The sequence below is a fragment of the Oryctolagus cuniculus genome, chromosome 8 (assembly GCF_964237555.1).
Source record: "Oryctolagus cuniculus chromosome 8, mOryCun1.1, whole genome shotgun sequence".
Classification (NCBI taxonomy): Eukaryota; Metazoa; Chordata; class Mammalia; order Lagomorpha; family Leporidae; genus Oryctolagus; species Oryctolagus cuniculus.
In genome coordinates, this window is record NC_091439.1 from 91669214 (window position 1) to 91680599 (window position 11386).

An 11386-nucleotide genomic window follows, 5' to 3' on the forward strand; every position below is an offset into this window, starting at 1 on the left:
AATTACATTTTTTCTTTGGTGATCATCAGTACATCCCTGCAATAATGAGTGGAAGATTTAAAGGAAGATTAGGAATGTGAGGTTAGCCTGGTAGTTTAAGTGCCCCCATCTCCAGTCAGACTGCCCGAGTTCCATCCCTGGCTCTGATTCCTGATTTCAGTTCCTGCTAACGTGGACTCTGGCAGGCAGTAATGAGGACTCAAATGATCAGGTTCTTGCCACCTGCATGGGAGACCTGGATTGAGTTCCCAGTTTTGGACATGGACCAGCTGGGACCCTGTACCCTGTCCCTCTCCTTGTCCCTCTCACATAAATAAAATTTTTAAAAATTGTAAAGATTCATTTTATTTATTTGAAAGGGAGAGAGAGAGAGAGAGATCCTCCAACTCAACTTCTAGTTCACTCCCCAAATGACTAACTTTCAGGGCTAGGCCAGACTGAAGCCAGAACTCCATCCAGGTCTTCCCCATGGTTGGCAAGGGCCCAAGTACTTGGGCAATCTTCTGCTCTTCTGCTACTTGCCCAGACACATTAGCAGGGAGCTGGATTGAAAGTGGAGCAGCTGGGACTTGAACTGTGGTTTGGTAGGGGATGCCAGCCCTGAAATTTTTAAATTAAAAAATAGGATTTCATTTTCTTAAAAGGAGTAGAAAATGAAAGATAGTCTACAGTTATAAATCTATGACTCATAAATAATTGAAAATTAGTGTTAGTATTACTCTTGCCATCCCCATTTTTGTCTGGGATTCTTAGTAGGAAATACTGCATTTTCTAAAAATCATCAATTGTTAAGAAATTTAATAGCTATTCTTTAAAAGTTAATGCAGTTTGATTTTTCTGATTATAGAGGAATACTTGCTAATGTAGAAAAAATAAAAAGGGCAGGATAGATGAAGAGATTGTCCATCAAGCTTTTTAATCTTTAGCCCAAGGAGCAATCTTCAGCAGATCTTTGCATTTTTTTTCTTTCAACATCTCTATAATTCAGCACATTCTGCATGTGTTAAGATGCCGAGTAAATGTAAAACATTATTACAAATAACACTTTGTTATAATGGGCTATGTTTCAAGTCCTTACATATATCCAAAATTACTTCAAAAGTCTGTGGCAGGGAGCAAGTGTTTAGCCTAGTGATTAGGCCACCTGCGTCATGTATTGGAGTGTTCAGTTTCCATTCTTAGCTCCAGTTCCAAACTCCAGCTTCCTGACAACGTGACCCTGAGAGGCAGTGGTAATGGTTGAAGTAATTGGATTCCTGCCACTGATGTTGGAAACCTAGACTGTGTTTGTGGCTCCTCACTCTGGGGCTGACCCACCTCTACTACCAGGAGCATTTTGAGGGTGAATCAGTGAATGGGAGCTCTCATTGATTGTATATCTGCCTCTCAAAAAAATTTTTTTTAATTGCTTAAAAATAGTTTGCAGAAAATGCCTATTATGAAGAAACTATGCATGAATTTCTATTTTTTGCAAAAAAATCTTTTTAAATTCTACTTTCTATGAACTTTTTGAAGTACTCTTGTATACAAAACCCATTTAATTTTTTCATCTGGCTCATGAAGTAATTACTAGTTTTTTCTCCACATTATATTTCCCCTGAAGTCAGGAAATTTAATGAAATTTAAAATTTGAGCTCCAAGCAATGAAGCTTTATTTGCTATACATTAAACAAAAAAATTCTTCTGAAATAAGTGGATGATAACGTCAGGTCAGGAGAGTTGTTTATTTGTTTTTAATGTTTGTCATTTTTATAGTTCAACTTTACTTTTCCCAAAGCTTAAAAGCAACAGGCTACTCAGAAGTCCCCTTTGTTTTACTTCATTAATAGCAACAATTTCCTCTTGTGGCATGACAATGATGTACTTAATTTAATAAAAATGTGTATTTATCTATCTGCTTTTCCATGTCAATGTACTTCCCCTCCAAAATAGGATTAATAGAAATGACCACAGCCCCACAGCTTCCTGGAAGGAGAGAAAGGCATTTTATTTGGCTCATTGGTGGAGATAAGGATCACAATTATCTGCTGACCCTGGTACTTTATCAACTTTTAATAACTAACATATTTCGCCTTCAGCAACAGGCACTCTGGACTTTTATTTTCCTTACAACTTAAGAGAACAGAAAGTATTTGCTGCAATGGTGGATCTGTTCCAAAGCATTGGCCTAAGAAAACTCAAAGTAAATAGAATGAACAAAGCATCAGTACATTTACAGCAGTGAAAGACAAAACAGGAAACATTTTAAGAAGAGCCTCACATGAGGGGTCTCCAAAACGTTCATACAAGGGGGTGGCGCTGTGGGGTGGCGGGTGAAGCCACTGCCTGCCTCTCCGCCATCCCATGTGGACACCGGTTCATGTCCCAGGTACTCCACTTTCCCTCCAGCTCCCTGCTAATGGCCTGGGAAAAGCAACAGCAGGTGGCCCAAGTGCTTGGGGCCCTGAACCAACGTGGGAGACCCAAAAGAAGCTCCTGACTTCTGCCAGCAGTTGTGGCCATTTGGGGAGTGGGCAAGTGGATGGAAGACGTTTCTCTATCTCTCTTTTTCTCTCTTTCTTTCTCTCTCTCTCACTATGACTCTTTCAAATAAATAAATTTTTTTTTTTAAAAAAAAAGGATGCATGTAGAAAAAAGGCCATGAAGAATGCACCGGCAACCGTAATGGTTCCACATCACTGCCTTGATTCCCACTAATGCTTCAGCACCATCTGCAAATGTGGAAGCCATGAGAAAGATTTGAAGAATGGAAGGATACCAAGGAGTTGTTTTCAGAAAACATTTCTCAGACTCTTGGGGATCTCACCCAAGTAGACTCCACAGGCACCCTAGGGAGAGAGCCCTCTGTGAACTGATGGCAGGACTGGCCTGGGGAAGCCATGGGCACGTGTTTGTGGACTTGGCCTTGAGAGCTTATGGTCAGGGAGACACACTTTCTTCTGTGGAGGTCTTCGCTCTCCTTGTCACAATCCCCTTGGGAAACACTACGGTTCTACATCAACCTGGAGCTGACGATTCTTAAACACAGCTTCAGAGTTTCAGGAAAGCTAGAGCTCAAACTCCTTCTCGACAATACAGAGATTACTGTGTGGTGTCCTGATGACCAGAAGGGAAAGCGCTGTTTGATCAAAACTTTAATCTTGGGGCCAGCCCAGTGGCATAGAGGGTAAAGCCACTGCCTACAGTGCCAGCATTTCATATGGGTGCCAGTTCAAGTTCTGGCTGCTCCACTTCTGATCCATCTCTCTGCTGTGGCCTTGGAAAGCATTAGAAGATGGCCCAAGTGCTTTGGCCCCTGCACCTGTGAGAGAGACCCCGAAGAAGCTCCTGGCTCCTGGTTTTGGATCGGTGCAGCTCTAGCTGTTACCACCAATCGGGGAGTGAACTAGCGGATGAAAGACCTCTCTCTCTCTGTCTCTCCTTCTCTCTGTGTAACTCTGACTTTCAATTAAATAAATCTTTTTCTAAAAAAGTTCATAAAAAATACATACAATGAAGAAATTATGCTGCCTTTAACTTTTTTGTGCTAAAATAAATTTTTTTGGTACTGGTGCTGTGGTGTGCTAGGTTAAGTCTCTGCCTGCGACACCAGCGTCCTATATGAGTGCCTGTTCCAGTCCTAGCTTCTCCACTTGCAGTCCAGCTCCCTGCTAATGGCTTGGGAAAGCAGTGGAAGATGCCCAAGTGCTTTGGCCCCTGCATCAACATGGGAGACCTAGAAGAAGTTCCTGGCTCCTGACTTCTGATCAGCCCAGCTCCAGCCATTGTGGCAATCTGGGGAGTGAATGAGCAGTTGGAAAACTTCTCTCTGTCTCTCCCTCTCTCTGTCTGTAATTCTGCCTCTCAAATAAATAAGTAAATCTTTACAAAAATTTGTGTTGTGAAGTTGTCATTTAAAAAGTTTATTTAATTTATATCCATTTTATTTGAAATATAGAAAGACTGAGGGAAAGAGAGACAGAGAATCAGACACAGAGAGATCTTTCATCAACTTATCTAATACTCTCAGCAGCTAGGGCTGGGCCAGGTTGAAGCCAAGGAGTCAGGAACCCCACCAGGATCTCCCACATGGGTGGCAGGGATGCAAGTACTTGAGCCATCATCTGCTGCTTCACAAGATGCCTTACTAGATGGGAAATGGAGAAGCTGGGACTCCAACCAGTACTCTGACGTGGATGCAGGCATCCCGAGGGGTGCCTTAGCCACTGCACCAGACTCCTGTCCCACCACATGTATTTATTTTTTAGTTCAACTTTCCATGAACTTTTTGAAGTACTTATGTATTTGTGGAATGATCTGTAACTATTTGCCTAATAATGACACAATAAAATCAGTTGTTTACAAAATGAAATAATGAATTTTTCTTCCTTTTCAGTTACATCAATGATCAGGATTTAATTCCTAATAGATCCATATTTACTTCTCAGAAAAAATTAAAATCAAAATAATCCAATTTTGGTATAATAAGTTCTATTCTCAGTTCATTACTCAACTTATAAGCTGAATGACAGGCCTGTATGCTCAAATTTAAATTCATGCAATCTCCAATCTGAAAGGAACAGTGTCATCAGTAAAACAAAACCATAATTGCATTCTAAGCTACCATACAAATACTAATTGTCTCATAAGGTTTTATTGACTCTAATATGCCTTTAAAATCTGCTGCATCTCAAGCATGAATGGAGCCACAAGGAAGGCAGACAGTACAGTACAAATTTGTCCAGGCTTGCCTTGAGGAATCAAACCATCACAACTGCCAAGCCTATTGTGTGGCAATCACTGCCTCTAGTAGAGTGACTCCACCTCTGAAGGGAGAATGGTAGGGGATGCTTGAATGTGACATCAGATCACTGGACCCATTTGCTTCTTCACAGCATTTCATTGGCTATGGTATCACTCTGTGGACCATTCTCCAGCACATTTGCTATTGCTGCCAGCATTGAGTCTCTTTTCCCTTCTTTTGATAAAAAGATCCATGGTTTTTATTTGGAATCCATGTCTCCTTCCCTCCGTGTGATTGGTTGAGCTAGACTGACCATCCTCTGAGGCTCCATGATCGAGCTGCCAACCCAAAATGGTATTGGCTGGTCTGGGACTGGTCCACAGCCACCCTGATGGGCTCAGGGGAGGCCAAGTGACCTAAATCTGCCCATTAGGAAAATTCCCTGGAATTGTTTTGGTCAGGAAATGGTTGGAAAAACAAACCTTTGCTTCCAGTGGGGTTATATAGCTGGTAGGACAGAAGCCACGGTTTGCAGATGCTTGAGGAGACTCTGCCTGAAATGAAGTCAGCTCAGAAACAAGCAGTGAGACATTAGTGATGTCACTGAGGAGAAAATGTGAACTCCTGGTCCAGCTGTAGCTCATCTAGTCTTCAGTCTGTATTATTATAGGGCAATAAAATCTTTCCCTTTTCATTAAGCATATTCAAGTTGAATTTTTCTTAGTGGCTCCAATTACTGCAGCAATTATCTTTCTACTGGATGGGAATTTTAAATTCAATTCCTTTCTTCATTTGTTGCTGCGTTTTCATTGATCATCTTCTCAGTATGTGTGACAGAGGATTAAGAAAGAGAATTAAGACAGGCTCTGCCGCCCCCAACTCTCAATGCAACAGGGGAGATGAAGGTGCACATTGAAGCTTTAGGAAACTTTCGTAACATCATGATAGACTCTGACCAAGGTGTTAGGAGTGAGGGGAGGACATGGATTTGTTGGAGATGTCAGAGAATTTTCCTGGAAGAGGCAATCATTTGATTGCTTTCCAAGTAAATGGGGCAACACTGAGTGATGGAAAACATTTCAGAGAGAGAGAGAGAGAGAGAGAGAGAGAGAGAGATGGAAGTGCTAGAAGTGTCAAGTGACTTCACGTACCTGGAGTTCACCTTGGGAGCAGGGAAAGGGGAGGATTGAAGTAGGAGAGGGCTATAAAGCCCCAAAATTAGAGGCCATGTACCTGTAGGATCCTGCTTGTCAGTCAGCTTGGATGCTACTTCTGCTAGGAAGTCCTACATGCATCTCAGTTTTTTCCATTGGTCCTTGTGCACAGGTGCATTGTAACCTTTATTAACTCTTTATTAACATGGAGAGGGGAGGAAAACTGGGGTAACCTACAGGTTCACGGTATATGCAGAAAATCATGGGATGGTGGCTGTTAAATTAAAAGACCTATGTTAGACACATACAACATACAAAGAAGGACTATGACCATTTTTGCAAAAGGTGAACTGAACAGTGGATAAAACCAAAACTGCAAACTTGAAAATCTTTGATACTTACTATGCTTGTATGTGATTTGTTCCCTAAAGGATCATGTGTCAAGTTTTCATTGAGAGGTAGAGTTACAGACAGAGAGAGGGAGAGACAGAGGGAAAGAGGTCTTCCATTCACTAGTTCACTCCACAAATGGCTGCAACAGCTGGAACTGGGCTGACCTGAAGCCAGGAGCCAGGATCTTCTTCCAGTTCTACATGGGTGCAGGAGCTCAAGGATTTGGACCATCTTTCCAGGCCATTAGTTGGGAGCTGGATTGCAAGTGGAGCAGCTGACGCTCAACCCCATGCCCCTTTGGTTTGCTGTCGCACAGCCTGAGGCTTAACCTACTCCTCCAGCACTATCCCCTCTATTTTTTTTTAAGATTATTTTCTAAAGCTTTTGTAGAAATAGTATTGAGTAATGAAATTATATTACAGTCTTCAAGGGAGTCTTCAAAATGTTCTTGGAAAATGCAGTTAAAAGTGTGAATTTTCAATGACTATTTTGTAGACGCCTCATATATTGTGATCCAAGAGAGACAAGAGAGCCAAAATTATGAAAGAAGTTCTCAAAAAATGTAGGAAGTGAGGCAACATCTAATGGAAATATTTTTATCACACCAGAAGGTCATAACGGATATTAAAACAGCATGACAAACTGTGGTAATATGAAGTGAGACTTAGGCAAGCTGAAGAGGAGTTATAAATCACAGCAAACATGTCACATGGAGGGTGTGATGGATCTGTATTTCAGCCAGAAAAATGAGAAAACATAAAAGACTGATGATTGGGAAAAGTCCTCTGTATAATATTGCAACATTTTTAAAAGTGCTGATAAATTCTTTATGGCCCTTTTTAGAAAATATCTCCTGTGTGCAGTATAAACAAGTGTGATTTTTGCACTTGCTTCTTGAAAAATCCTTATCTATCATTGAGACCATGTTAGCTGATTATGTCATTTAATTCTTCTTTACTATCACTGATTTTTTACTGTTTTGCCTATTAAGTATTGAAGGGATCTGTTAGAACCTTTAATATGGTTACAGATCAGTCTATTGCTTTATTTTTGGTTACTCCATTTTGCTTTATATATTTTGATAATATGTTATTAAGTTCATAAACCTTAAGATTGTTTTGTCTATTTTAGAATTGCTCTATTTTTTAATTTGGAATCAACAATCTTACTCTAAACTACTTCCTTTGTTAATGCCTAACATAAATTAGACCTTAATTATTGGAGCAATCATAAAAATTATGTTAATACTGAGTATTAATAACACAATCAGTGATTGTATGGGGGGGAAAGCCATTGTAACCCATGAGACGTACTTTGGAAATTTATATTCATTAAATAAAAGATAAAAAAAAAAAATAACACAATCAGTGATTAATAAGCAATTAATATATTTATGTCAAGTTTCTTTTTTGTTTTGTATGACATCACACTTCCAATTCTTTTAATTTTAATTTCAAGCTATCTGGATGCTAATATTTAAAGTTTGTCTCTCTCTCTCTTTTTTTGAAGATTTATATTTATTTGAAAGAATTACAAGGTGGGAGGGAGAAGAGAGAGAGAGAGAGAGAGAGAGAGAGAGATTTTCCATGTGCTGGCTCACTCCCCAGATGGCTGCAAGGCAGGGGCTGGGCCAGACTGAAGCCAGGAGCCAAGATCATTGTCTCTCCTACTGTCCCATTTATTGTTGATTAATTTCTTCCTTCATCTCTCTTTTTATATTATTCAAGTGTCTCCTTTATTTCATTTTATCTCCTCAGGTTGTTAAGTCCAAAGTTTTGGAATTTTTATTTTAGTGCTTGCCCTTAAAATTATTTTCTTGCTACATTGCAATTGTCTTTAACTTACTACTTCCTCTAACAATTGAAGAGCATGTTATATTCTCAATCCATTTATCTCCTTATCTTTTTGTTATCTCTGTGTTACTTTTTCATATATCTTACTTTACAATATGTATTTATCCCCGTAGTTCATTAAAAGGGAAAGTTCCTAATTATTTGAAAACTACTTTACCAAAAACATTTACAGAATTCCTTATTAAAATGTTTATAACAATTCAAGTATTTGTAAATCACTAATTTTGAATAGTAAATTTGTGTGAAAAAATGATAGTCTATACAAAACCAAAAAAAAATATCAAGGTGTTCATCAGGGTAGTGTGTGCTTTCGAAAAGCATCAACTGTTCTTCCTTGAGTAAGAGAAACATAAGGGAACACAGCACACAGTTAGCTCTAACCAAGAGTCTCACTGGAGAACACGTGGGCACCCAACAGACATTGAAAGGCAAGAAGAACAAAACAAAATGTAAGCATATTATTTTTTGTAAAACTTTTATTTTTCATGTCATTTGTAAAAATAATTGTGACCCCTCTGTTCATTGTACAATGAACATTAAACAAGGCATTATGCCCTACAAGTAAGACATAGAATGTCCAAGGGAAGCATCAACATAAAAATGTTGAGTACATAACATGAGACAGTTTCAATAAATAACTGACATTCTCTTCAAAAAAGTACAAAAATAGTTCTACACACACAGTCCCTTCTCCCAGCAATGATTTCACTGATTGCTCCGATGCCCAACTCCACCCATCCTGTCACAGTGGCTGACACTCAATCGCCTCCCAATAAATACATTAGTTTCATAAGATCCAAAACCAAACAACTTCAAAGTGAACAATTAGGACAGTTATGTTTGCTGAAACACATTCATATCTTCAAATACCAACATGCAAAATATTAAAATACAAACTTTAGGAAATAAATAAATACATAATAAATAAAGAGAACTCTCATACAAAATAATCAAACACTCTAAGCCCTTTTCCAAGTGTCTTCAGAAATCAGCTGCTCTCTTTTCACTTTCGGGTCTGTTAAGGGAGAGGACCACCCTGCACCAGCCACCACCCATCAGCTTCTTCCTTCTGCCTGGGTTAGTTGCTGCTGCCCCTGTGAAGAGAGAGGTTAGTGTTAGAGGTGCTAACGAAAGCCAAAGCTGCTCTTTCATTGTAGCCCCTGGAGACTGAGGGGGTTTTGCCTGCAGAGTCTTGCCTGCTGTGTCTGGCTGTGCTCACTGGCCAGCATAGCCAAGAAGCTGAGCATCTGGGTGCTTTTATAAGTAAAAGAACAGGCTGGGGCCTCAAGGACATGACTGTTTGGAAATGGACGAAGCTTCACTTGGAGTTACAGATTTACAAGCCTGACCTTACTTCAGCCATGCACACTGCCCTATAAACTATCATCATTTGCCTTATTTTTCTGAAATGGGGAGCGATTAAATAATGTCCACAGGGATCCTAGCCTGGACTTAGGGGGCTGTCACTGCAAAGTCCCTGCTCTTCGCGAGGCTAAGACACGTTGGCCAAAATCTAGAGCTTTCACTTTTCAGGCCAGGAGGCCACGAGGCTTTCCTTACTAGGCAGAAGGCATATTAACACCAACGGCCAAATCTGCTTCATCTGTGAGGAACTGACCCTCATTCCAATGGAGGGTGCCAAGGACTAAAAATTCACTTCCGGCACCGGAGCAGGCCCATGGTAGCCATGGCAAATTGCATTGTATTTTCAGGGGTCCCAGGGGTGGGAGCAGGGCCTGCAGCCGCGGGTCCCGGAGCCCCTCACTCACTTGCTGAGCCTCTTCTGCAGGAATTTCTTCACCATGGGGGCGGCGGGGTTGAGACAAGCTTCCTGCCCGGACTTGAGCGTGGCTCTGCAGAGAGACGGGAGGACCCGCGTGAGCCAGGGGTCGGGCCAGAGCAGGTGCGGGGCGGCGGCGGCGCGGAGCGGGCCGGGGCGGGACTTACATGACTTCGGTCTGGGCGCAGTGCGGGCCCGGCGACAGCACCTTCAGGCTCTGGATGCTCTTGAGGTGAATGCCCTGCACGGTCTGCAGACACTGGCAGCGCAGCTCGGTGAGCGCGGGCGCCCCTGCGGGGAGCGGAGACGCGGTGAGCGCGGCTGTGCGGCACGCGCGCCGCCTCTCCCCAAGAACCGTCCCGGCCCGCGGTGGAGGGCCCGACACTCACCTGCTGCGCGCCGGCTGGCGGCCAGCAGCAGCAGCAGCAGCATCGCGGTCCGCAGGAACCGGGGAGCGCTGGGCGCGGCGGGGCACGCGGCGGGGGCCATGGGACTCGGCGGCAGGTGGCGGCGGCGGGGGTATCTGGAGCGAGGCAGCTGTGGCTGGTGTGGCCGTCCGGGCTCTGTGGCTCGCTGCGATCGGAGAACCCCTTTTATGCCCGTTCGGGGCGGGAAAAGCGGGAGCCCCCGGGCCAGGGAAATTCCCGGAGCTCCTGGTGGATCCCCGGGCGCGGTACCAAAGCGCAGGCCCCGCCCTCCTGCGTAATTGGCCCTGACCCTGGGACTCTAGGATCCAAGTTGTCTGCCCCAAATCCCTACGGGGGGGGGGGGTGTGATTTGACCGCCGCGCTGGAATCACCGCAGCTAGCTGGCCTGCGCCAGTGACCTCTGTGCAGGCGGGAGTTGGCGATTCAGGACCTTGCATTGTTGCAGCAGTTACTGTTCTACAAAAAACATTTGCGTTGTGATTGGAGTTGGGGATCAACAACCTCTCTTGTATCTCTCTCTCTCTCTCTCACTTTCTCTCTCTCTTCTCTCTTTAACTAGAGTTTTCCAAATTCCACTCATTTCTGAAGTTTTTCAATGCCCGCTTTAAGTCAATGCAGTTATCAACAGGTAAAAACTATTATCTTTTATCTGGTATTTTCTGGTGTGAAAGATATCACGTTGAGTGTCCTTTCTCTGCGGCAGAGACAAAGACCAGGTGGGTCACAGTGCACTGCCACGGGTTTTCAGTGTATATTTTAGAATGCAGTGCTCTGTGACTTCGCAAAGAGTGGTAATTCCAGGAGTCTCATCCTTTGGTTGTATGGGAGGCCATGAGGGTTCTGGGTTCAGGAGGATCACCTTTCCTGTCTGAGGACAGAAAAGATAGCCAGTTAGGCTCTTTTACCTACCAACCTGTTGAAGGTAGAAATAGGTCTATCTGGGTAACAGGATGTTGCCTGCAAGCGGAGCTGTAGACATAGCCCAGCAAGGTAGCGGGGGCTGAAATCTCTGCTCCTATTTCTCATCTGAATAAGAAAATTAATAATAATTGTGT

General features: G+C 42.7%; 1 protein-coding gene across 1 annotated transcript; it reads right to left on the reverse strand.

Annotated features, from left to right (window-relative positions):
• Window positions 1–8603: 8603 nt before the first annotated feature.
• Window positions 8604–10445, reverse strand: GRO-A (GRO). The gene is given in 4 exon segments (NM_001082386.1): window positions 8604–9217; window positions 9893–9976; window positions 10071–10194; window positions 10293–10445. Coding segments are annotated over 4 exon segments (324 nt in total). The 5' UTR covers window positions 10393–10445; the 3' UTR covers window positions 8604–9201.
• Window positions 10446–11386: the final 941 nt, after the last annotated feature.